Source organism: Acipenser ruthenus, chromosome 25 (assembly GCF_902713425.1).
Source record: "Acipenser ruthenus chromosome 25, fAciRut3.2 maternal haplotype, whole genome shotgun sequence".
Taxonomy (NCBI): domain Eukaryota; kingdom Metazoa; phylum Chordata; class Actinopteri; order Acipenseriformes; family Acipenseridae; genus Acipenser; species Acipenser ruthenus.
The window spans coordinates 1,662,080-1,689,722 of NC_081213.1; the positions used below are offsets into that span (position 1 = coordinate 1,662,080).

At 41.4% G+C, this 27,643-nt stretch overlaps 1 protein-coding gene across 1 annotated transcript; it reads right to left on the minus strand.

Moving 5' to 3' along the window:
* Window positions 1-240: 240 nt before the first annotated feature.
* On the minus strand, window positions 241-27,235 carry LOC117413477 (collagen alpha-2(IX) chain-like). The gene is made up of 32 exons (XM_034022700.3): window positions 27,010-27,235; window positions 25,237-25,311; window positions 22,386-22,421; window positions 22,028-22,090; window positions 20,124-20,177; window positions 19,497-19,532; window positions 18,839-18,862; window positions 17,776-17,829; window positions 17,219-17,272; window positions 16,779-16,826; window positions 16,370-16,426; window positions 15,920-15,973; window positions 14,639-14,692; window positions 14,181-14,234; window positions 13,898-13,951; window positions 12,677-12,730; window positions 11,934-11,987; window positions 11,390-11,443; window positions 10,067-10,120; window positions 9,782-9,826; window positions 9,216-9,269; window positions 8,607-8,660; window positions 5,641-5,694; window positions 4,471-4,542; window positions 4,166-4,201; window positions 3,602-3,646; window positions 3,226-3,258; window positions 2,677-2,823; window positions 2,313-2,367; window positions 1,820-2,008; window positions 1,549-1,626; window positions 241-1,321 (listed from the first exon to the last, which is right to left on the minus strand). Exons 1-32 carry the CDS (start codon window positions 27,079-27,081, stop codon window positions 1,116-1,118), a joined length of 2,073 nt encoding a protein of 690 aa, XP_033878591.3. The 5' UTR covers window positions 27,082-27,235; the 3' UTR covers window positions 241-1,115.
* Between the last annotated feature and the right edge of the window lie 408 nt (window positions 27,236-27,643).

Here is a 27,643-nt window from a genome sequence, read left to right on the forward strand (position 1 = left end):
CCCAGAAGTTGTCTACCCGAGCACACTTGACCCCCTGGCCGCTAGTGTCGGCTGTAGCACTCCCCTGATTGTATGACTCGCCCTGCCCACCACGCGGCCGTGCCTTTATCAGGTGAGCCTCTCGGGGAACCCATCATGCTGTGTTTTAGTACATCCCTAAGATGATTAAGTAACACTCACCAACCGCAACAGTTACATGTACAGCAGCTTCAATCAGTACCTGGTTCATAGAGAAGAACGTTACCGTTTACAAAAGTGTCCTCTTTATTGATTTTGAACAAAAAAAAAAAAAAAAACTTTTACACAATAAATAACTTCTGTTAATGAAGCTAATCAGTATCGATGATCCTTGCAAAACCAAAACTCATTTTCTTTATTAATATTACAGTGGCTTTCAATTCTGTAGTGGACAGCAGTCACATCATACTGTTGTTGGTTAATCTGTTATTAATAAAACACAATGCTGATTAAGTTCATTAACATTAGGTCCTTGTCTCCTTTTTATTGAAAACTTTTTTTTTTTAATAATATTAAAATAAGCATACATTTACAAAGATTTACAGCACAGAATCCTTGGATGGTGATTGGCGAGTGGGACATTTTAGTTTCAAGTGGCCTGACTTAGCAGGAATATTAATGAAGAAAACAAGGACACAGGGCTGGTAATATACAGACAGCGCAGGGGAGCCAAAGAACAAGAAGAAAGGCAGCATTTCACATGAGGTAATTATTAACACATCTTACAGAACACCGACATGATATCTGCTTGCACTTTATTTATTTTTTATACACATGCTTTTAACTAGCGGGTGGAGGAGGGGCGGCTTGTGAAAGGATCCCGAGCGTGTTTCTTTGGTAAAAATTTTAAAAATCCATTTTGTTTTAGAAGGAGAAAAAAAAACGAGCATCATTGACCACGGTATAAAAGAAAGCACCAATAGTTGCTACAGTCTCTCTCTTAATTGTTTGTCACTCTCTTTAATTGTTTTTACTTGTATTCGCGTTCGTCTCCAGTTCTTGCCCCGTCTTTGCGATGGTGTTTTGAGTTGCCAGCGTGTTTCCTCCCTCTCTCACGCGTGCTCTGTCGCTGGTGGTGACCCCCTGGTTTGTCCGGTTTATTTGGAGGGTCCCTTGATGGCTCCGGCCTCGGTCATGCGTGCTGGTGCGTACGCTGAGGCTGCCAGACAGGCCGCGGCTTCACAGAATCCAGGGAGGCCTGCAGGTCCAACGGCCCCCGGACGTCCTCCTTCCCCGGCCGTGCCCTGCGGCCCGGTCTCTCCGTGCTTCCCATCCCGACCGTACCCGTCAATGCCAGGCGGCCCTGTGAAGAGAACAGACCACTCATTAAAACACGGAAGAGATTGGAGCCCCCCCTAACCAAAGAGCAGTGTATGTCAGTTAAATTAACGTTCTGAGGCAAGCTTATTTCACAATTCGATAATTCATAAATTGTGTTAATTCACAGTGAGCCCATGCTGACGGTACATTCTCCATGCACTACACTTTATTATATTCACAGTTTTGGAGGTTGCTGGGGTTAGCTCTCACCTGGGATTCCTGGGGGTCCAGGCTTACCCGGGTGTGCACGACCAGGGTCACCGATGTTGCCCTTTGGTCCTCTCTTGCCTGGAAAGAGCGCGAGAGCGAGACGGGATAAGAGTGGTCAGAAACCGCACAAAGAAAAAGAAGGCAGGTCATCTCTACCAACAAGATGATGAAAAACAACAACTTCTTCTGTTTTCCTGGGGGTTTAAAAGAGTGTTCAAAACTCCCTGAAAACAGCCCATGCATGCAAAGTTTTTCAAACGTGTGCTCCTACCTTTGTGCCCGGTGTTGCCGATCTGGCCTGAAGAGCCCGTTATCCCGGGTATCCCCCTGGGTCCTACGTGCCCGTGAGGTCCCTGTGCGCCAGGTGACCCTGGGGGGCCCGGGGGTCCTGGGGGCCCCATAACACCTGCACCCCCCAAGACGGCCCGCTTAGCGCTCACTGCCACTGCTGCCAGCCGCTCTGCAACGGGACAGACAACCAGCACAGTTAACAGCGTTCATGACAAGGGAACAGAACATGACTTCAGAATAGCTGGCTCTCAGGGCTGCGTATCATGTACAGGATGTTCTCAGATGTTCGTCCTCATAGAGGAATGAATGTTGGTGATTAGGGCACAGGTAAGTGAACTGTCGGAAATAGGAGGGTCATTCATCTGTATTTATAAAACAATACTGGGAAAGCACAAAAACATGCGGCCGCAGTGGTCCAGTGGTAGAAATCATCAACGTGCAATAATCAATATGAAAGTCCTCCTTTCTCTCACCCTGCAGCATCTTTAGCACCACTTCGATGATGTGCTGGTCACTGGTGTCCCTGCCCTAAAACAAAGAGAAGAAACAGATGAGCAAAGGCAGATCATAGGACATGTAGAATTCTACAAGGTGTAAACTGCCTATTGAAAAGGGGTCTGGAGAAGTCGATTTGTTTTGTATCTGTTTGACTGGATGGTCTGGCTGTTTATAAAGTGATTGTTGGTGTAGCATAGGCAACCTCGGGTCTTCCAATCCATTCCATTGCAGGACTTTATTGGAATTGTGGAACTTGCAATGGAAGTATTGCAATGGAACGGACTGGAAGAGCCCAAGTTTCCTACCCTTGTCTATGGTATCTCATGGTTGTGTACTTACAGCCATGCCCGGTCGCCCTGGCATCCCTGGCACGCCCCTCTCCCCGTACAGTCCTCTAGGGCCTGGCAGACCCGACGGGCCCTGTTCCCCTGGCTTGCCAGGATCCCCTGTGGGGCCATTGTACCCTGGGTCTCCACGAACACCTTGCTGCAAGGCAAGAAGAAAGCAACCAAGTCAAACACCAAGAAAAAAAGCATTCAACCTCACGCACAGTCATCCCAGTTCGGAAAGATCATGCTCTGTATTTCTCAAAAGTTGCAGAGCATGTTCTAATTCAGCTCTGCACAGTTCAAGCATCCGATTCACTGGTTCCTGAGCACAAGCAAATGGGCTGCACGAATTCTGCAGAGCTGCTCAGGACACGCACTGCAAGAACCCGCTCTGTGGTGCACTGTAGTGCTTAGCTGTGATCTGCCCGTTGAAACGGGTGAAACTCATCTAAGTTGGGTAGAGGTTAAACAGCACTGTTTGCATGGTACACCATCTGGTTCAGAAAATAAACACACATATAGATGCAATGCCTTTAAAAGTGTTCAGATGAGATCTTACCTGGCCTTTAGGTCCTGGTTCACCAGACAAGCCCTAGAAAAGAAAAGAAACATATTGGCCTCTGGGTGTTTGTGTGATTATAAAAAGAATATACTGCAGTGCAGCTTCCCCTGATTAGGTCTTTCCCAGATTAGTTAATATCTACGAACCAATGTAAATATTATTTTAATAAAATGCTTTTTACATATTAGTATGATTATTATACTTCATTGACCTCTTTTATATCATTGTTTATTTAATTGTTACTTCTTCAAACAATGATGAAAGTAGCAATTTAAAGTATCCTTCACTTTTTTTTTTTTTTTAGCACTCTTAAAACCAATTAAAATATAAGGTAAATAATAACACCCTTAAAGTGTTCAAACCACAGTGTTACCTTTTCACCTTTCTCTCCAGCCAGACCTTCTACACCGGGGTCACCCTGCAAAGGAGTCGCTCGCTGTTAATTACACTCCCTTTACAAAATCAGACAATTGCATGGTCTTATTCAGCTATTTGTGGGCTAAGCATTTTTTGTATAAACTCCACCTAGTGTTAAACTTGTGCAAGCAGCTAATCTAATTACCCATTAAGCACTGTAGTGGGGAAAAAAACAAAAAAGATTCCACAGGAAGTTTGCACAAGACGATCAGTTAAAGCTGCAGAATCTTAAGTGATCCAGTACACCCCGGAACTTCAAAAAACGATCCAACCTGAAACATTTAAAACACTAAAATTCATTTTTATAATGGAGCAACCGTTAGTAATGCCTCTGCAGTGATTTAAAACAAAACACACATGTTGCTCTGCAATAATAAGAAGTACAGATTTACAGATGGGTAGGTCACTTCAATACTTATAAAGGCTTCAGAATAAAGCTTCAAACTGGACCTGCCATACATAATCAAGTATAATGTTTTAAAATAAAATCCTGTAAACTTTCTAGGAAACTAATACTTACAAAGTCACCCTTGCTGCCAACTTTTCCTTGGAATCCCTGTAAACCAATAGAAAATAGGAAATCAGACCCTGCTGACGGCATTTACATTCCACTTTGTATGACTTTTAACCTTATTGTTGTTGTTGTCAGGTACCAGAACAAACTAGTTTGTGGTTAATGGGTTACTAAAAATCTTTTAAAAAATCACCCAGGGCCACCAGAGGGCGCCAGACACACATCATCGCACCATGCCAATGATTAAAAGAACAGTACCCCAACCATACACAGGACGTTACATAGATCTAGATACATCCAATAAAACTCACCTTATCACCTTTTACTCCTGATATTCCCTGAGGGCCTGGGATTCCAGTGGGGCCGCGCTCACCTTTTGATCCCTACAAGAGGAAAAGAAAAAACGGGCTCGTAACTCTGCAGGGGACTGGAGCTGGGGAACCAAGTCCCTTATTCATTGCCACTCATTGACCTTTTCGTCTTTCTTTCCACCAGTAAATCTCGATTAAATTAGGTGATAACTACAGAGCTCAGTGTATGAGGAGATCCGAGAAAACAAAATGTGTGTCAGTCTTTTGGGTAATAACATGATTATTTCTGTATGAAACATTTTCTACGACATTATTATCCCAACCTTCGGTTTCAGTGGCAAATCGAATAAAGGTTGTCTTATCGTTCCAGTGGGAAATCTGTCCCTTTTAATCGGTGGTTGCATTGAGAAGCCTGTGGTGATTCTCTCTGTTGGAGGTGGTTCACCCTTGTACTGAGCTGGGGAATGTTTGGAATTCCTGTCTACACTAAAGGGCCAGGATGGAGGAAAGTAAAGGTTCTGTATAAACACTGAGAGCTCTGCGAAACACACTGATGCCTTTCTCTCAGAACTCCCCGACACAGAACAGCAAACCTACACTGAAAGAGTATGTAGCTTTATTATTAGTATTCTTATTTGTTAACAGCCCCTTTATATTTATGATGCTTGCAATCAGATGATTGCAGTCTTTGTGATTCTTACTGCAATTACTTCTATAAGTGTATTTTTTTTTTATCTGTGTTGAAGTGCTTTCCACTAGGAATTTAGGAGCTTCTCTTCAGTTCCAGTTGCCTGCCATAGACATACAAAATGTAGATCAGCCAAAGGGTCTTTATATTCAGAAGCACCAGCGCCATCTAGTGCACAGCAGTGTATTGCCAGCAAAGTCATAGGAATATCACTAGTTGGCGCTGGCTCTTACCTCTATGGAGACACTTTGGATCTAGCCTGTGTTGCACATGCATGTGGCAGACAGCTAGAACTGAAGAGCATGAACTCCTGAACTTTACATCATTTGAAAAATTGCCATTAGAACCTCTCAGAATGATTTACAAACACCATAAAATGCTAAGAACATGAAACACTCTTTACGCGACAATGCAGATCTCTTTGGGGCGGATCCATTAGTAATCCGAATAGATCTTGTGTATTTCAATGAATGTATACTTACAGCTACCCCTGGGAGACCGGGAGGACCCTCTGGACCGCGCTGCCCTCTGTCACCCTGAAAACACAGAAACACAGGAGTCGGGACACTGCTGACATCTCACTCGCGCGGGTCTGTACGGGGAAAGGGGGGGGGGGGGATTGTCAAAACTCGAGCTCACTTCACCTAGCGCTAAAAAGGGCCAGTTGTATTTTAAGCATCCTCTACATATAAAAACAGAACTTACTGTGCATTGAAGATGAAATGCAAAGAAGAAAGCAGACTTACTCGTTTGACAATGACAAGTAAATTAACCTAAAAACCTGTCCCCTGCAGAAGAAACTCAGAATAATACACAGGCCAGTCCCTGGTGACAGGTTGTTCACAGCTATCCTCACGAGTGCAGTACATTCATGGAGTATCCTGTTCATCACACACAAGTACAATGTATGGAAAAGAAAGCATGTTTAACCTAAATTAAACAGCTCCACGTCTGCTTTAAGCAATGCAATGGTGTAATCTGGAGCAGTGCGGTTCAGCCCCAGTCATTGTGGTGTCATTGGATTGGAATGAATGCAAGATGTTCTCCTGCAGATGAGATTTAGGTCCGTATTAGTTGTAGGGGTTGTTCAGTAGCCCAGATTGACATGCTAGACCCGAGCGGTGTGAACTGAACTTCCAGGTTTATAGGGGTCTACTCTGCTCCCGTCAGTCTTTTTTTGTAAGTTTTTAAATAATAATACTGTATCAGGGCAGTAACTGCTTTGGAATTTGGAATGTCCAATTATTTTTTCTCCTCACCACAGCAATTCCCTCACAGGTTCAGCGGGCGTCCTCCGATCCCACAACCAAGCCAGCTTCCTCTTTTACACCCAGGAACTTGAGAGTGGATGTCACCAAGCTACCAGCCTCTGGAGGACAAAGGTCAGCCCGGCAGGGTTCTGCTTTGGAGCTCACAGGGCGTCTGGCCAGCAGGGTTCGCTGTAGCGCGATGAGGAGAAGCAGTCCCTGCCGGTTTTGACTCCCTAACCCACAGGCGTGCAGAGCCAATGCGACGCTCCCTTTGCGGTGTATGACTCACCCTGCGCACCATGCGGCTGTACCTCTACCAGGTGAGCCACTCAGGGACCCCTCAGACTCCAATTTAACCAACCTATAGATAGTGTTTTTCATTCTCAGAGAGCGATTATCAATGAAGCTGATCCAGTTTTTTTTTTTTTTTTTATCAGTTCTAAACATAATCAGAACATTGTGTACAGTAATTGCTTTAATTGGTGCCTGGTTAATCTTGATTACATCGTCCAATTTCTTACACAGCAGATTGCAGATCGTTGTCTGTGCTAGGCAGTGCAGCTGGTGTGTAGGATAATGTGGGGTCAGTCAGCATGCAGCAAATTTTTTTTCATCTTTTCCAAATACCGCTGCTCTACCAGAATACACTGCATATTTATAGAAATGTAAATAGCCTAGGACAAAATTTAAAGGTGTGTTTTTTTTAAATGATACTATTTGTTCTGAATTCGTTCTCTTTATACAAAGACATGTATTTATAAACACACACATTGCTCCCAAACGTTTTAGCATAACCGTTCCTTGAGTGCACGCTACTAGCGGTGTGTTGTGTAGTAAAGTAGACATTACTTTTTATATTTCATAATGCTATGTGTTTCTTTAGAAACTTTGATCATGTACAGGTATTAACGCTGTATGTGTTTTTTATGCTTCGGTCATGTCAGTCTGTCCGTCCATCCATCCAGTCGTTCACATCTACATGGTCAACAATTGTCTCAAACTTCAACACTACACTAAAACACTGGCCTCCTATCGGGGTTTCGGCTTGTGTTCGGCTATAACCAGATAAACAGCTCTTTCAACTTTTCATGTTATTATTAAGAGATTATAAAGCCCCTCTGTTTGTGTGATTTTTTTTTTTTTTTAAATGCGCTCAAGTGCAGCTCCTCTCCTCTCCTCTCCTCTCAGCAAGTCATTAAAGTTTAAGATTCTGTTCTCGCTGATTCCGTGTGCATTAATAATGCACTGCCCAAGCCCTCCAGGACCCCCCCTACTCCTTCTCATTACACTCACAACACTCATCCCAGTGCTATTAATGTTTCAGACAGGGGGGGAGGTTCACTTGGGGTAAAAACAATCACTGTAATCTGCACTTCATTTTGATAGCCTGACCTTTTCAAAAACAGGCCAATATCGAATTATATTCTGGCGTGGCTTTGGAATTAGTTTGGCTCCGCTGTCTGCTGTCGTCATCAGTGATGAGTTTTAGTATTATAGAAAAAGCTATTCGGGATTTTGCAGTTGCCCATTACACCTGCCTGTTTAAATAAACAGACACAGCAACTACTGTGCAGGGACCAAAAAGCTCTTGTGAAATAAAGAATCAAACTCAGGCGGTTAAACTGGTCGTGTAAAATAGCTGATCTCGATGTTACTGCTCTGATAAAACTGGGAAGGGGGAACGCTGAGGAAACAGGGCAGTGATTCAGCAACAGACCCGGTGGAGAATCTTGTATTCTCAAATTACAGGGTGAAGTTTGAAAGTCTTCCAACCACAATTGCCTCTCGCTCGATAGTTAATTTAGTTGTAGCAACGGAGCAATTAAATAACATCTCTAAAAGGGAGATTTATTTAAATACTTAGCTATTTTAAAACTTTGTATATAGATCTGTATAGAAGGGTTCCTGGTGTTTTTCTGCTAGCCAATCAGAAAGCACAGAAATGTATATAGAAAGTCCACATAGAACTTACAGTAAACTCAAAGTAAGAGTATGTAACTCCAGTGGTAAATCAGCTGCCATGCTGTAGAATTGAGGTGTCGTGTGTTGTGGTCATCATGTGGTTAGGACAGATATACAAGGCAGGTGTAACGCGTTGAGTTCCCAGTGCAGCACCTTAATATCTAGTTTGCACTGAATTGACCTGAAATAGCAGAAGAATCAGGACCAGCACTTGGGAAGCTTTGTGTGTTTCTTACCTTGGGTCCAGGAACGCCCTCCATCCCTGCCTCTCCGGGAGGTCCTGGTTCACCCTGCAGATATCAAACAGTTCACAATGAGCATGCACACACAGCACTACCCCCCTCCCCTGCCCTCCCCTCACAGCTTCTGAACAGCGCTGCAGGGGACATATACAGCCTTCAGCAAGCTTTTCTTTTAAAAACGTCAAACAACAACCCACAGCTCTGAGGAAATAATGCTGTGGTACAGACCAAGTTACGGTAACGCTAATAATGCTGAAACTTTTTTTTTTTTTGACAAACACTTAAACTAGAAGTCTTTTGTCAATGTCTTCAACTGAAAACATTTAGATAGACTTTTAGACGTTGGAAAAAAAAAAAAAGAGGTAATTTATGATGTTGAGATAGACTTCTAGTGTTACCTTTTATCAAATGACTTCTGTTAGCATTATTAAGTCACTCTTAGTACTTTCAAACTGGTTGCATGTATGAGTCTCGGAGGAACCCTGCCTAATGTCCACCACATTGGCTTGTGTTGACCCAAGTGATGTGTGAGTTTGGAGGTGTTTGTGGGGAATCTGCTTGACATAGTGAAGTGGATTTCACTTGTGCTGCTGGTACACGAACCTGCGGTCCGGGAGCCCCCATAGAGCCCTGGAAGCCACGAGGACCGGGCTCACCCTGCGAGGAGAAAGACACACAGCGTTTAAACAGACATGGTGGGGTAGGGGAACAGGCTAGCCGCTAGACAAGGACTTGCTAACGCTTTGTTTTAAATGTTTTGTTTTGATAGATTTATCAGTTTAAATTAAAAAGGCCAGTTTTGAATATCACTTCAACCCACTTACTTAAATATACTTAAATATCTACAGACGACCTTGGTTCTCGATGTCAAGCCAATTGCCTCTTTTGACCAGCTTGGAAATGTTGACCAGCAGGAGCCGCTGATGTGCGATGAAGCAAACTGTCTGCAGCTGATTTTCCTCCTGAACCCTGCTGGAGTGCAAAGGCCAATGCAGCACTCCCTGGGGGTCCCAACTTGGTGTGAGTGGGACCCAAAACCAAGCTCAATCACTCCTGCACTTCAAACAGCAATGCTTTTCATTCTATTGCTTTTGGGTTTTTTTGTTTTTTGTTTTTTTTTACAACCAAGAAAAAATGCTGCCAACTAAACAGCAAAAACAAATGATTACCTTGCCTCCGGGTCCACCCTTGACACCTGGACTTCCCGGCAAACCCTGAAAAAAAGGGGGAAAAAAAAAGATGTATTTTTTGTCACACACACACACACAGGTTCTGTTCCTAGAGGTATGATATATACTGTAGAGGTCTCATTGAATCAAAGACTAAATAGTAATGCCCATGGGCTTGCATATCCTTTACTGGACCTTACACGTGCATGCTTTGAGGATTAAAAACATGTGATGCTGATCTAGTCATTTCCTGGAGTCAGCTTGAGATGCGGGTTAAATACTCACTGCTGTACCCTGGTGTCCTGGAGGTCCTGGCATCCCAGACTGGCCTGGAGCCCCCTGTGGACAGACACAGAATTGCAGTTAATACAGTTCAATAAGTGGCCGGGTGAAAGCCCTGCCGGGAATGTGTGTGTGTGTGTGTGTGTGTGTGGGGGGGGGGGGGGGAGGGGGAGGGGGGGGGGGGGGGGGGTAAATTCCTCCCTGCCAGAAATCACGTAGGAATGTGGCTGGAGCCGTACGTTGAATAAATGATGATCGATTAGGCTCCAGTCACAGGTGTATAAGAATGGTGATGTTAGAATTATTGTTGGTGAAGGTTAGTGTTTGGGTTGGTGTGTTTTGCGGTGATATCTGGAGAATTATCACTGGTGTTGTGAAGCCGTGTTTCCATGGAAGCGGTGGCTCAGTCTAAAACCACGGTGTAGGATTGTTTCTGTCTAACTGTTTGTTTTGGCCCTTGTGCCTTTTTATTTGTTAATGTGTTTTGTTTGGTGATGGTATTTATTATTAAACATGCTCGATAGCGTTTCACTGCAGCTATCTTGCCTCGGAGTCTCTCTTCCTGCTGGTAACAGCTTGACCGTGATGCTACCCTGTCACAAATTCAATTCAGTTATCCAGACCTACTAAGGCAATCTACCTGTGAATCACTAAACCTCAATCAGACAACCTTCTACAGATGACGTCAAGTTTCGCTGTTTACTGGTACGTAATTAAATAACTTAAACCCGCTTCTTGAGACAGATGTGTCTGGCTGGAGTTCACACCAGAGTTCTCATTCTAGTCAGCACCTTGAACCAAAGCCACTACCTCCCTATACCTTCTCTGTTTCAGTGCTGCTCTATGTGGCTTCATACAATGACATTTCTCTTAAGTGAGGGAAACAAACAGTGCCTATAGGATCATTATATTGACAAAGACAATTATGTTGATGTAGACCTAGCAGTCAAAACGTCATTGTTTTCTAAAGCTAAAATTATCAAACAAGAAATCTTTGTCTGAGAGAGTGCAATCGACCTTTATTTTGTGACTATATCCATTTTCTTTTTTTCCCCCACTACGCTACCTTGTTAACTGGTGATGAGCGCCACACCTTTTTGTGATTTTAATGATCAGTCGCTTGTCATAATGAGCGTACAGTACAGCTGGGGGCCAGTTGCTGAGTAAAGCATGTGTACAAAAGGGAGGCGAGGATTGAGGTGGGTTTGAATAAAATCTCCATCTTTATGGTGACCCCCTTGTTCAAAATCTGTGTGGTCCTTTAGGCTAAAATCTGATCAATGCAGAAAAGTTTAATGGAAAACCAGGATCATTTCCAGCACTAACCTTCATGCCCGGAATACCAGGATTGCCATCTTTCCCATCAATTCCAGGCAGACCCTAAAACAGGAGGCAGAAATAAATAACATCATAGAGATACAGCTTCCAGGCTCCACTGTGGCAATGTTGCATCTTTAAAATGAACACAATGTAATATATGTATTATTTAATAACATGACTTTACACTGTAAAGACGTTAAAACTGGTGTTCCTTTTTAATAATCGGCAGCAACTCATCTTACAGTTTCTTAGTGGTGTTTTGTTTTTTTTTCTTGGTAACCTAAATACATTTTTTTAAGATATGAAATCTACAACTGCACACACATTTTTACATGCATTTATTTATCGTAATACAAATTATTTATAGCGCAAGCACCCCATATTGCTCTGGGCAATGAAGCAACAATAACACATGCAAGCCAGGAGCGATGGATGGGATTGAGATCATCAAAGATTTATAACAAGCCTTCATTATGTTAGTTGTTGCACGTGAAGCAAGAACTCTGTGTATGGCACTCAAATACAGTATATTTAAAAAAAGAAAACTTACATTTTGTCCTTTAGGTCCAGTTCCACCCTGTGGTCCTTTGATACCACGAGAACCCTAAGAGAGGAGAACAGACTTACTATCATCAATACTGGATACCGCTCTGCGTCAATGAACATGAACAAGACAAAGGTGACTCCGACGTGCCACAAAGCATATTAAAATATGCATTTTATTTATTAGATCAGGGGTGGCCAAAGTTGGTTTGTTCCTCCTGGTTTGTTCCAGCCCTATTCTAAATGGTTCAATAAATGGAACCAATTAAGTCTCCATCCAGACCCTGAAGTAGTTCATTTTATCATGTTACCTGTTAAACCTGAAGTGGAATGGCCCTCCACCCCTGGTTTAAATCATTTATTTATTCGTCTTTATAAGGGTACTGGGATAAAAGTACCCATATAAAAATTACAAAACAAAAAATTCATAGCGGTTTGGTGCTAAAATCTTAGACTGTGTGAAGATGTATTTTCGAGACGGGGCACAATGTTGTGGCAATAACAGTTGATGTCCATTTTCAGTAGCGCTGTCCCATAGTACTGGTTAACAAATGACCTGTACGTCATAGGCTTGCCCCGCCCACAAATGTGTTCTTGCAAATTCTGATTTAAGGGAGTAAGAAAGTGGAGGAGAGTCTCTGCTTTTGACTCACAGAAGACAGGCCTGTGTTTTTAAAAGATAAGAAAACTCCAAACTGTCTTTTCGAAAGAATCTTCAGATATGAATACCAAATCAGATTATTGACTTACGAAGTCTCCTTTTTCACCAGCTTCACCAGGAGGGCCCTGAGGTCCTTCTGCGCCCTACAGGAACAGCAAGCACAAAAATGAATACATGAACAACTAGAAATACAGCACTGTCACCAATGGACGAGAACGAACGTTCTGTATCAGGAACCCACAGTTCATCAATTAAAGATCTAACGATGTAGTAAGCATGATTCGCACTGGACTAAAGAGACACAGGACATCTGAGTTTGAAATTTTACACAAGCTACAGATGGCCTATACAAAAACTGGAGGACCTCTGAGACAATTATCTGTGAGAAAATAAAAACAATGGACAATTTCCATGGGAATACATTTCCCAGATGTCTGTAAACATTTCAAGGTCACCTGTTTATGTGGAGGTTTTTTAGCCCTGTGCGAATCAGGCTATAGTCATTTTAAGGACACTTTTCTTAAACACGCAGATTTAATTCTAGCATCTACCTAACTGAAAACTTTAAAGAAATCAGTTTCAATATGTTTTTTGTAAGTATTTCTTTTATTTAAAAAATAATGAACTAGTATTTCAAGTTATTCATTTGTCGAAGAAACCACTTCCTAAAAATCTCCTTTTGCTTAAAAGAGAGGTCAGGAAACTTCACCCTGAAAATTTTTTTTTTTTTTTTTTGGACTGCCATCTTCTGTATAAATGGTTCTTATCACAAGCTGGCAGTTGATACAAAATGGTGGCCACAAAAAACCCTGCCTCTTGCTCACAACCCCTCCAGCCTTTCACTCTTGATGAAATATTCTTGAGGTCTATTGTAATTTCTTTCTTTCTTTTTATTTAGAATGCCCAATTCGGAACTCGAGAGCAGATGTCAGCGAGCTACCAGCTTTTCTAAACAGTGGCAGATCTTAATACTGCCACCCTCAAGTTTATAAACACGATCTATGTTCTGTATTTTCACTGTATTTGTATTGTACAGAGGAATGTTAACAAGTAGGTCAATAAATAATCACTCCTGGTGGGGAAAACACCAGATAAAGAGCAGCGATATTTAAATCCTCCACTATTTAGATCATTAAAATAGACCCCTTGCATCTCAACAAAACTCCATGGATTGTCTGTCACTGTTTATTGCGCCTTACTGTCTTTGAATGTGGAACCGCTCAAGCAGTACAAGACCTCCCGCTGTGCATTAGGATGGGATAAACAGCACACACAGAAGAGAGCATGTACAGGTGAAGGCTGGTACTTACTGGCAGGCCTGCAATGCCAGCGGGCCCTGGCATCCCTTTGTATCCACGAGGACCCTGGGAAACATGAATAGAGTTAACAATAAAACACTGTGCCCACCCACACACTGCGCCACCATAAACACTAACTAGCAATGACACTGAGAGAGCATGCATTGATTCAAACCATTTCAACTTTTCATTAGACATATCTGATAGGAGAACCCCTTTAGTGTTTGTCCTGTGGCAGCTGTGTAAAAAGCTGTGCACTTTCTATAAATATGTTATTTTATTTAGCGTGACTCACAGCTTCTCCTTTTGGTCCCGTCATTCCAGGATAGCCTCTCAGACCTTGTGGACCCTACAGAATGAGAGAATGAATGGAAAAATAAGTTAATAAACAAATACATAAAAAAATCACTGACAACAAAGTAAAACTACTAAACGACACATTTAAAAGTATTTGTTTCATGATATAATTTGTTATAAACTGTGCTTACATGCTTCAGTTATAATAGCACTATATATATATATATATATAGTTGGTAAGAAATGAGTTACCTAAAGTAAAACAACACCTATATGAACTAATCAGAATTTAATACACTATTCAATAGACATTTTAAACACAGTCTTGAACACTTCCAAAGCTTGTGGGTCAACTTTAAACACATCTTAACCAACTCAAATGCGTTTTAAGCTAAAGGACACAAGCTGATTATAAATAAATAAATAAATAAATAAATAAATAAATAAATACGTTACTGGAGGGCCTGGGATTCCTTGCTCTCCGGAAATGCCAACGTCTCCCTTGATCCCCTGCAAACAGACAAGAGACCCCAGTTAAGAACAGGGCTGCCCTGCGTGGGACAGCTGGGGGAACTCCCAAGTACTGTGGCCCTGATTTAGAGGTGAAGGCTGGACTCGCTTGGTAGAAGAAAGTCAAAAACAAATGAAGAGTTTAAACAGTTTAACAAGCTTCTTAACAGAGTCCAGTTTAACATTTAACTTGGTTTGTTTGTGTTGTTTTTTCTGACTGGTTCTTTTAAGAGCTGGTCTGGTTATCAATGTGGCTCCTCTTTCAGTCAGAAAGGTTGGTGAGATCTGGTTGAGACGAATGAAGCCTGGATGAGCATTAGATTTACATTGTGAACTGTTTACACATTAAACAGTTATTTACTCTATTTAAATGTGTAGAAACGTAATTTCTTTAATGTGAAGCTATTTCACTTCATTTATTAATTGCATGATTATTATTATTATTATTATTATTATTTACTTGACCCGTTCCACTACTTATTAATTTTAGCCCTTGGGGGTATATTCAATTATTCAACAGCGGGTCTAAATATCTATCAAAATAATAATACATGAACCTTCATATCGTTACAGACAGAAATAAACTAAAGAGACTGGCTTAAGTTCTATAAAACAGTGGCAGCATCCATTAAAACGATGTTTCGGTTTGAACACGTCCACATGCCCTGGTTCCCTTCGTTCTGATTTGACCTGATTACCCTCTGAAGAGGTTTAGTGCAGAAGCATGAGTCAGAGTCCTGCTGGCTTCCTGAACTCAGTCCCTTCCTGCGATTGCGCTGGCTTCCAGCTGAGACTGACAGATCACATACAGATTACTGCCACTCACTCCACTAGGAGGATTCATTCATTTCACAGTCCTTTTATACCAACATGTCATTAGAAACAATTACCAAAGGGACTGGAAACATACTGGGACTAGACTGTATCAGCCACGTTCTAATATACGATTACTACACACAGGTATGCTTAAGAGAAATCCATTTAGGTCTAGGAGTGTAACAAATAAATATAAATATCACTTTTTGCCATTCCGATAGAAGCCTCAATAATGATTTTTAAAGCAGGTGGCCGTATCAATATCGAGAACGGATGACGACAGAAACTAACATACGTCACAGGTTGATGTCATGTGCCGAGATTGTTTTTTGGCACACAGAACATGAAGCTGGCGCTCTGATGGGCTGGCATCGTGGAATGCAGCTCAGGTGACTCGATGACTCTACTTACCAGCTTTCCTATACTGCCCGCGTCACCGAGGACTCCTGGGCGCCCCTTGTGTCCCTGTGGGGAAGAAAAGAAGAAGATAAAGGCTTTTAACAGAGGCTGTGCTATTCTGAACATGCAAGGTTAACACCGTACAGACCAGTGGTCCATTGCAAAAAGCACCGTAAGTGTTAAACTTAACACTTAAAGACACATGCTCCCTTGTCTAAGGTATTGGCTTAAATCTGTGTGTCTGCTTTTGGCAACACTCTTAAACTCAAGGGACACTGAAGGGATTTTTTTTTTTTTTTAAATGCAACTGCCCACGTTCCTTCTGGTGCATGATTTGTTCTTTATGAGGAAGTGAAAAATGAAATTTTACAGCAGCAGTCTTGTTACAGTACATTAACCCTCACTTAACAAATCAACTCTTATTTTTTTTTTATAATCTGCGGTAAAGCAAAACTAGCTCACCTTTAACCCCTGCAGTCCCTGTGGGCCCTTTGGACCACCTGCACAATTGGAGGGACACTATAGAGAAAAAGAAAGGACAAAGGGTAACGTTCATTCACTGGATGGTCAAGCAAAAGTCAAATAGTTGCTATCAGCTTTAATGGCCGGTTTCCAGTAAAGTAATTCCAGAAAGCCCCATGCTGTGAAGATCTTTTAAGCTTTGTCGACTCCACTTGCTCTCTGTATTCTCTATTTTAAATATAAAAGCATGCAGTGCCACCCGATGACCGTATATTGTAAGTGCGCTGCTACCAGAACAGTTCTAAAGATAATCGAAATGCTTCTTTGTAAATGCTGTCAGCTGTTTCTGCTTTTCTAATCTAGTCCGATGTACGTTTTTAAAGTTAAAATAGGGAATGTGTCCTCTTACCTGGAAATCAGCGCTGCCTTCCTCTCCTGTGAATTTGCCAGGAGGTCCCTATGGATCAAAGGAAACCCAATGAGTAATCAACACGAACATTCTAGAACACAGGAATACAGAACCATGAAGACTTTAATACTTTAATCACCCTGGCACACTGCAGAAAGCCGACAACCACGCACACTGCAAGCAAGCGTCTTAATCGCTATGCAAAAGAGTCAGGCTCCTCTGGCATGTGAGGAGCTTGTAACCCCATCTAACTGACAGGAGTTAGAATCCTCAGTGCATCATACAGCACTCTCCGTTATACCCATACCATGTTTCCTCAATTGAATAAGCAGTTGTCAAGATCTATCTAAAAATTGAAGGGCGACATACGTCCAGACGCACGGGTGCCACCAAAGGTTATCATCCCTTGTGGGGAGATAATAAAAAGATTACTAACTCACAGGCTTCCCTGGTGGTCCTGGCAATCCCGGTGGCCCCGATGGTCCGATCATACCCTGGAAGACGAATAAGAAACATCGGTGCACTGCAGACAATACCATAATTGAGTACGGCATGTATTCATATGGAAACTTAAGGATTTCTGTGCATTGTATAGGGGCAGAATTTCATACACAAGGTGTGCAGTATTATTTAGTATTCTATCTTATATACATGATATGCATTATTATATACATGGTGTGTTTTTGCAGGGACGAATACAGGATGAGCACGCTGTGCCAAAGATGTTACCAATAGCTGCTCGAAATGCCTGTTGTTCACTTGGTGGACACTAGAGGCAGTGTTGATTAGCTTTTACAGTTAACATACACTCAGTATGTACTGAAGGAGTACCGCGAATGTTATTTGCAGTTCTGTATATTGCATTTATATCAGATCAATAATCCCCAGTTTGGAAGTTTGCTAACTTCCATGCAGAGAATGTGTGCATGTATTTGGATACTTGTAAACAATGTATTAAATAAATACATAAATAAATCAAAGTAAAACAAATTCTCACCTTTATTCCTTGGGGACCAATTTCACCTGGTAATCCTATTGGACCAGGTGGGCCCTTTAAAAGCAAAAAAGAACAAATGAATTATCACCCCTGTCACAAATTATAAAATGAAACATTCGTAAGCCTAGCACATTTGCTAAATCAAGTGAAAACAATGGCTTGCGATTTCGTTCCAACTTCACAATTACAGATGGTGCCGGGTTATGACAAAAATGATCACAGCTTTGTTTAAATGTATTATCCGTGAATAGTACTGTTTTAAATGTAATTCCTACTCTGTGAAGTTTGGAAAAAGGAATCTCAACAAAGGGGGTCAGAAAATGAGCCACCTTCATGCCACAGCTAACATTTGCCTTAATCCTCTTCCAGATTTTACAGATCAGTGATTTCTCTGGGTAATCCCCAATAACAAGTTTAACACACTCAGGGCATGTGAAACAGGCTGGGGCTTATATGGGGGAATATATAGATGCATTATATAAATCTAAAAGAAAGATCCTATTCAAACTGTGCATTGTGCGTTTATTTAAAAATGTTTGTGTCTTTTTAAACTTTCTCTAATGTTTGAGAAGAGCATGGATAGAAACAAGACTCCCATTGAATAGCAGTCTGATCAATTCCAGGTTTTACTATGAGTTTAATAATACACACATGAGCTTGTTACACGATCAAGCTCGTATTAAAACCAGGAATGGATTAAACTGCTATGCAACAGGAGTCTTACTTGCATCCCTGTAACAGACTACAAACTCTTTGCCCAAAGAGAAAAGTGTTATATTAAGCCCGATTTAACAAGGCATAACCCGCAGTCTTTAAAGGTTTTGTGAAAAAGGACTACAAGTAGGGGACCTGGAACAGGAGTTGTTTTTGAGAGGGTAGATGAAAAATAACCATGTGGAAGTCTGTAACAAACTTGGGACGCTGAATGAAGCCTCCCTCCCATGTGCATGCAGTCAGATATTTGTTAATGTATTTGCTAAGATACACGACTAAAGGATGTGTCCGGTATACCCATCGGTCTTCTAGCGAATAGAGAAACCTGCAGAGCCGCTGCAATACTTACAGCAAGTCCAGGCAGGCCAGGTCCCTAAAGAAGAAACAGAAACAGCATATAAACAAGGTTTATCAATAGCATCTGCCTCCCAGCAATTATAATAATAAAAGCCCATGCTATCAATAGCATCTGCCTCCCAGCATTGATATTAATAACACACCATGCTAAAACAGGTCATCAACCCTGCAATCTTCACAGCATGTACTGCAGTAGCTCATAACTAATGCCCACGGGTAGTTTCATCAAAGCCAGACCTCCCCAAGAGCCTGTTTCCAGGGCCTGATTTTGCACTGCGGACAAATTGCCCATGTACTATAATACAATTACTATGGAGGGTGCAATTTGCCTAAAATATAGGCGAATCACTCAGCCAATCAAGGGTCGGTGTATCAGGGAGCAGGCGGGATGCGAACCAGTGACCTCATGCGTTCTAAGGGAGCGTCTTAACCGCTATGCAATCCTGCTTTTAGAGCTTTTAACCTCCTCTCATCTCCTCGACAGGGGCAGAATCCCTAATGGCAGTGTATCACACAACCCTGACCGTTACATCAGCACCATGAAAAGGAAGGTCGCTGTGACCCGTTGAATCTCTTAAGTAACTTGGGTCAGGGAATGTTTATACCAGGTTTAATCACGTACTGTAACTGAAGGTAAAATAAATACTTACAGTGGGTCCGGATTTACCAATAGGGCCAGGTTGTCCCTAAAGGCGAAGATAAGAAACAGAGAATTATTTCACAGTTCTCCAATTCATCAATGGTCAGGTCATGCTGGCAGCAAATGTTTATGTAATATACAGGTCTTCACTAACTCGCTACCCATGTTTTACTGTGTGTCAGTCAGACAGACGAATAGTGTGTGCTTTCTGTATGAAAACTTTGGCTTGTAACCTTTATTTTAATACACCTCTTTGTCGCCTATATCAAGGTCATCCAAGCCATGGCTCTTGAACTGTATTTGAGTCTCTTGAACTCCAGATTATGACTATTTTGATTTAGAAGTGAAGGATCTCATTTACGTCTGGCAGTCTTTGATAAAAGGTACAGTCAAAATGCACCAAATATGTTCAGCTATAAAAATACAGAAGCAGTCTATTTGTTTAGCCAGGAAATACCTTATCTTTTTTAATGTGTTTGCTACCAGTGAACTGTTTGGTTTTAGACTAACCCTATTTAAAGAAACGGTGCGAATTGTTTTGTGATCAGTGTGTGTGGCTCTTTTAGCCCAAACTGTAGACCAGCTGTGAGCTACACAATGTATACCAACCCCCTGTTGCAGAGACTGGTGGGTTTACCTTTGGTCCTGGATTCCCTATAGGACCCCTGTCTCCTTTAGCTCCGATCAGACCCTGGAAGAGACAAGCAGAGAATCGGTTAGTACAGAAGAAAACACTTTGCTTCAGGGATCAACGGTCAGTTGCGTGTTACTGGAAATCTCCACTTCATGAATGAAGACACATTTCCATTTTTTTTTTTTTAATTCAACGTATTCTCCAGTTTTGTTTCCATTTCCCAAAGTTAAATAAGAACGAGACGATCCGCTGTTGACTCTTTCAGCACTACAGAAGAAAACAAAACTGAAACCAAAATGGCAGGCTGTTAGTGTCTTGGGTGTATGTAGATAGTTCCAGACACTGAAACAGTGCAATTGTTTTTAGTAGAGTGGTCTTGTTGCTTAGTTATTTAGGGATTGAATTGATCAGCCAGAACCCCATCTGGGATTTTAATTAGAGAACTTTACTGCACTGTGGAATCCCCCTGTATCCCATCAACTACCTCTTTTTGGATATCCCAGGATAGAAATAAGTGATTGATGCAATCTGGGTGGAGTCTTCGGCAGGGTGTACTGCATTTCAACCCTTTAATTTAAGGTTAAGAGAAAACTGAGGCATACTGCTGCACACCTTTTGCTTTAATTCTGTTCTAGAATAATTAGCAGTTATTCCCTATGATGTTCCAATAGTAATTTCCCATAAACAGATAATATATATCAGATTTTGGTCCATGTGAATTTGTTCAGCAGGTGGGGCTACAGTGTGGGGTGGGTGGGGAGCGGAACCGGAGAAGACCAACATTCAAAATATCTTTCTTCTAAGTGAAGCTAGCAACGGTTTCACTCTTTAGCACAATCTTGTGCTGTTTTTTTTTTTTATCTGGAAGCGTTCTTCTCTCCCTTAAGACCCTGCAGGACTTGTAGGTGGTGTGTGTCGCTTGACGGGCTCTGTTGAAAGCTCATTAGCGATCCTCAACTCCTTGTGGTGCCTTGTCAAAAGCGAAAAGGTTATGGCTCCCAAATTGCACTGCAAATTTCAAAAAGAGAGTGCTTCTTTTTTTTGTTTTTGCTACAGAAGAAAAATGCAAAGGGTGTCCACTAGCGATCGCTCTAGAGTACACAGAAGGCAGTATTACAAGATACTACGAGCAGCCAGTGTGGGTCGACGGCATTACAGACAGGGACCTGGTCAAAGTAGATATGTATCTAAATTCTGACACTGTGGGCTCCCAAGTGGCGCATCCAGTAAAGGCGCTCCTCGCAGGATGTACCCTATAGCCTGGAGATCGCAGGTTCGAGTCCAGGCTATGTCACAGCTGACCGTGACCGAGAGTTCCTAGGGGGCGGCGCACAATTGGCTGAGCGCTGCCCGGGTAGGGAGGGCTTAGGTCGGCAGGGGAATCCATGGCTCACCGCGCATCAGCGACCCCTGTGGCCGATAGGTCGCCTGTGGCTCTGCAGCGGAGCCGCCAGATCTGTGTTGTCCTCCGGCACTATAGGTCTGGTGGCATTGCTGTGGATCTGCAGTGCGAAAAATGACGGCTTGGAAGGAGCACGTTTCGGAGGACGCGTGTTTCAGCCTCCGTTTCCTGAGTCGGCGGGGGGGGGTTGCGAGCGGTGAGCCGGGAATACAGATAATAATTGGGCATGCTAAATTGGGGTGAAAACCGGGGTAAAAATAATTGGCGACGACTAAATTTATAAAAAAAAATAAATAAAAAAAAAAATTCTGACACTGCACTGAAATTGGTCTCGATGGTAATGAAAAGAACAGACATCTAGTTTAATTCTGCAAACAGAAGCCCTATTGAGTAGAGCTGCAACAGTCGATTCGTCGATCATGGATTGCCGGGGCTTTCGTTTTGCAAGCCCTGTGATATTAGATATTATAACGAATATATTATAACAGCTAGATCCTGAACTTACGTCAATTCCTGGTTCACCAGGGGTGCCATCTGTACCGGGCTCGCCTGGCTCACCTTTTGCACCCTGAAATAACAATAATAATATTAATGTAACAAAGCAATATACGGCAGTTGGACAGAAAAAATATATATTGAAAACACCAGCAACATGCAGCACAAACCTATGTTTCAAAGGGCTCTCCTTCGCATGGATGCCTAATTTGTTAGATAAACAGCATCTTAGTTGTTCGTTTCAGTCATGACGGCCAAGACAGCAGTTCTAACAGATTCTGATACAGGGCTATTGACAGTGTTATGGCAGGTGTTTCTATTTTTTTGTCCCTGTATAATATTAATGTTTCAAATGCATTTATACTTACAGCTGGGCCTGGCGGTCCAGGGGGCCCTTTGTCACCCTGTGAAGACAGAAAGCAATATTAAACTTACTATCTTGTTTTAGTCAAATCAGATTATTGCTGGTTAATGCAATCATTTGCATACTTTAGTTGTAAAACCAGTCCTGTAGAGGGAAGGAAATAAGACTCCCATTGCACAGCAGTTTCACCCATTCCAGGTTTTATTATAGGCTTGCTTAACCACAGTGTATAGGTAACAAGCTCGGGTGTGTCTTATTAAACTCGTAGTAAAACCAGGACTGGATCGAAGTGCTATGCAATGGAAGTCTTATTTCCATCCCTGCTGTTGTTATTGGCGTTGGTACTCTTCTTCCAACAACATGCTAAGTGCGCCCACAGGTTTGCCAGAAGCGATTTTGGATAATATTGTAATGCAATGTGTGATTGGCCATTTCATATTTATAATTAGGATTACTTCTTTAGCAATCATTACATCTTTCAGTAGTTCGATGTGCGTTAGCAAGACACTTACTAAGCTTGATTTTCAACTGAAAAAGTTGCTTGCAGTTATAATTAAGACTTTTATAATTTTACAATTGTCAGCTGTCAGTCTTCCTTAGGAATGAACTTCCATACATATCAAATTGAGCAAAAAAAAGTAAGCAAATCCCAGCTGTTTATTATGTTTTTTTACCTGCCTTATTTTATTATTATTATTATTATTATTATTATTATTATGAGTAGTAGTAGTAGTATTAGTCGTAGTAGTAGTTGTAGTAGTGTTCAAAGTTTTTTTTTGTATAGAAATAGAAGATATTATTTTAAACTAGAATGCAAAATCAGGTTTAAGAACCCCCAAAGTGCTTCTTTTCATGACATCACTTCCACCAGCCAATCATGACATCACAAAGTATCACCTTTCCATCTGGCAGTCATGTTAATCCCACGGTCGGTGACCTATTGAACTATGAACTGCACTACATTACTAGAAGAATCCCAAACACCAATGGGAAGTAACACTGTCAGCGTTTCCCCCCTATTCACCATGACAAGGCACCAAAATATGGATTATTATTCAGGAGTCACAAGGACTTTTTTTACAGAAGTGAAATGTTTAGCTGAAAACAAGTTTCTCTGTTCTTAATGTAATATGTAGCATATTTGCAGGTGGGTTTTGTGTACCACTGTAGGTGATATATACAGTAAGCACTGTGACGTTGCGTAATGTAGTTCAATACCTACGATACTCAAACACACTTGCAAGACATTCTACACATCATGGAAATTCATCTCCCTTTCTTAGAATTAAAAGACAAAAACTACCACAAAGTTCAACCCTCTAACAATCATGTCTAATTGCATTTGCTTTTATTACTTTTTAATTAGTGATCCTATCCAAATGCCTCATGGCAATTATAGAAATTATTTTTGATGTTTGCTTTAGACTCACAGTTAGCCATGGTGGCTCGTACACTCTACTGGTGGATTATAGAAAAATCTTTTAATCTACTTTTTTTTGTGTGTGTGTGTGTGTGTGTGTGTGTGTTTAAGCCTCCGCTGCTTCTTAATTGGGTTCTTTAAACATGATCCTGCCCCAGCCGGCTGGGATTTACACTCCTGTGCAGGGCAGCCTTCAGATAAAAATGTTAATCAGCTACTTCAAAAACTAACAGCCGGGCTTATGATTAGAAAGGGAAGTCAAAGAGCAAAAATGATTTTTTTTTAATTAATTTTTTTTAATGGTACTGTCATGTTTAAGACATTCTAGATGTTTTATGGTGCAGTTGCCCATGCCCGTCATGTTTCATACTAACAGTTCCGTTATTGTGATGTCACACCTTGGGTGACGCCACACCTTCTGATTCTAAACCTCACCCATTAACGGACTTACAGCTAACAGAAAAATTGGGGTAAATCTTACTTTCACATTAGCTCACATAATGGAACGTAGTTACATTGAAAGCAGGAGTGTCATAAGAAAAGAAAAGCAGTGATTGGTTCCTGAGAAGGAGCTGCAATGCCTTCTGGGAGTTAGCGGGAGGAGAGGGTTGCTCTGCAGCATTGGAATAAAAAGTTGAGCTAAGCAATGATTAGGGCAGTAGTGAAAACGGTACTGGAACTAGCAAAGGGGAAGAGAGTTCGGGGTCATTGTTTTAATTTTCCTCTTTCTGGAGCATGATGGATTTTCTCAGGAAACGTAGGCGTGACAACAATCCATTTCCTGTTTGGAAATCCACCAACCCAAACCCATGACCAAAATTAAAAATGAACTATACGCAGTGTAAATCATTTAAAGACATTTAGATCTGCCATTGATCTGTTTGGATCAACTGAACAGACCTCATGCCACAGTATGCTGTACTATAGCACCTGTTCATTTTATAGATGCATAAAAAACAGTATGCCACCAACATCCACAAGGCAAGATGGAGAACAGTATCTCATAACAAACCTGATAGTTGAATCAAAGCTAGACAAGCACTCTCCAAGTTAAAGTCATCTTAAAATTGGAATTTGGTTAATAGCTCCTTTAAATCTAGTATTAAGTTTCAGGAAGAAGAGAAATATTCACATTGTGATGCTGTGGGCCTTGGAATTCTGAATGCTTCACGAACAAATGTGATCGATTTTACAAGAATAATAACACAAAAATAAATACTCTCCAGCAACCACACAGTTAAAATCAGCTCCGGTGGACTTCAAACAGAGCTCTTTTTGTTTGGGTGTGTTTTCTCATGCTGCTCCCCCTGCTGGTAGCAGGATGAAGCTGCAGCTGTGAGCTGGAAAGGAGTCTGCTTGGACAATGCCCCTCTTTGTCCAGCAATGAGAAGCACTTCCCAGATTCCTGAGTAAACTGACTGCTGCTGATACTCACGTCAATGCCATCGGATCCTGGGGTCCCTGACGGACCTGGGGGGCCCTGTGGACCTTGTTCACCCGGCGGACCCCTCTGAAAGAACCAAGAGAAAATAGTGAGATCCCATGTATTTTATACTTTATTTTGTTTAGATCCATTCCTAAAGGTGTATTAAATAAATATTTATTAAACAAAAAAGGAATGAAAACTGATGCAAAATATTATATTATATAATATACGTCCAATTACATATTTATAATAAAAACTACTAGTAAAAACTACACATGTAGTATTTTAATGTTGGCAACCTTTTGCTTCAGTGCAAAATGTGTCCTCCTTTTTTAATGAATTTAAAAAAAAATCTCAAATAGTACAAAATTATTCAGATGGTTAAATTATATGGGTGACCTCTGAATGTCTAAATCTAGAAGCTGTAGTAATTCACTTAAGAAGAGTAATTTTCTCTGCCTAATAAATGAGCTGCATACTTGATAAGCAGGATTAGTGTTAAAATTAGAAACTGTAACGCTTATTAAAAATAAATTCCCTTTGCGCACGCCGCTGATTAATTATTTCAACGAACAAGCCGGGCCACTGAGCAATTAACAAAATCATTAGTAGTGTAAGCTAGGGAACAGATTACAAATCCGCATGGAAACATTCCCTTCAATGCACAGGATTGTACACATGTATCAGAACGGTATTCCATTTGTGTACTGCATCCTCAAAAGGAGACCAATTGAAATATTTCTGGTTGCCCTATGGTCGAGCCTGCTTAATGCATTCATATTGAGGGCATTCTTGTTAATACGAAAACGCACAAGAATTAAATTGCATTGAAATAAACAGCTCATGATCTATTTTGAAAAAAGTTATTAATACAGAATAGATCCACAGGGGCGCAGTATCTTGTTGCTCTGGATGTGCACTTTTTAATTGGGGGGGGGGGGGGGGGGGGGTAATAAAGAATTGACAGAGCTAGGCACACGATTATTCAACCAGGCCATAACATATATGCCTTTTTGTATTGCTTTGGAAAAGGGAAAATTAGCATTTGGGAGTGTGCAAACATCAGCATCTATTTACACACCTGGTATGGGAAATTGGTAGCAGAACATAAACAGCACTTGTTAATTCCTTAAGTAGACCCAGTCTTAATTAACAAGCTGCACGAAAAAGTCCTCTAAAATGCTGTGCTGCTGTGTGGTGCTAACTAGTCTAAAGGAATTCCTAACACAGATGAGCAGTGAAAAGTAGAGGTGGTGTTCTAGTAAATAGTGAATAGAGTGCCTTGTATTTCACAGCCTGCTCCCAAATATCTCTTCTTTCAGGCTGCCCAGGTTAAACCTGATCCCTAAATAGTCCTCAGTAACTGCTTTCTTGTCATTTTTTTTTTAAAGAAAGCACAATGTTATTGCATAGAAGACACTTAAAAAAAAAATTCCCATCAAATCTTTTTCAGTACCAATGAAATAATTTTTTCTCAATGTATTCCAAATAAATACATATATACGCATTCTACTGTTGAGTTAATCTGATATGTGCACAAATATTAATTGTTATTTGTATATTGATCACACAAAAAAATCATTAAGAACAGTAGCACTACCAATTCCAATACCACCACCATTCAGTAAAAGAACACGTTTGCAGTCCATGTGTCTGGAGATTAGCAATGCACCAAAACAGTCAGAAGTTTTTGAGGTGTTTTTTTTTCCCCCAGTTGTTTTCACCTGCCTCTTTAGCTATACAGACATCATTACAAATACATAAACATATAGAAGAACTTACAACTTGTCCCAGCGATAGACAGACCACTTGCAGGAGCACCGCGAGCTTGAGGATTCCAAAGGAGCTAGCCATGGTAAGGGCTTCTGACTAGCAAGGCACCCAGTGACTCCTCTATGCCTGGCTGGAGAGCAGTATGCAATTCCAGTGAAAACAGCAGCCAGCCCGAGTACACACAGAGCTACGAGACCCCCAAATCCGACACTCACACAGACCTCTGGAGCACTGATTCTCACTGGAGGCTGGGATAAGGTAGGGTAGCTCATGAATATGCAGGAGGCTAGGGGTTGTGTGGGCTCCCATTGGTCGAAGCTGCATTCTTTCCTCGAAGGTCTCATTAGTGTACAGCATGGCCAGGTGAACTACAGTGCTGTACTGTGTTGTATTGTTTCTTATGCTGTACTTGCAGCATGCTGTATCATGCATAAGTATGGTTTTACTTTACTACAGCTTTGCCACCTTTTGTGTCAAATTAAAATGAATACTTTATTTTTTTATTGCACCGTTCTTAAAACACTTACAGTACATGAATACCAAAGGACCAACTGATTAAAACAAATTGGTGAATTCTACACTTTATTGCATTCTTTCAGTTTATTTCAGCCAGACTGTATCAGAAGGTAAATCGTACAGGTTC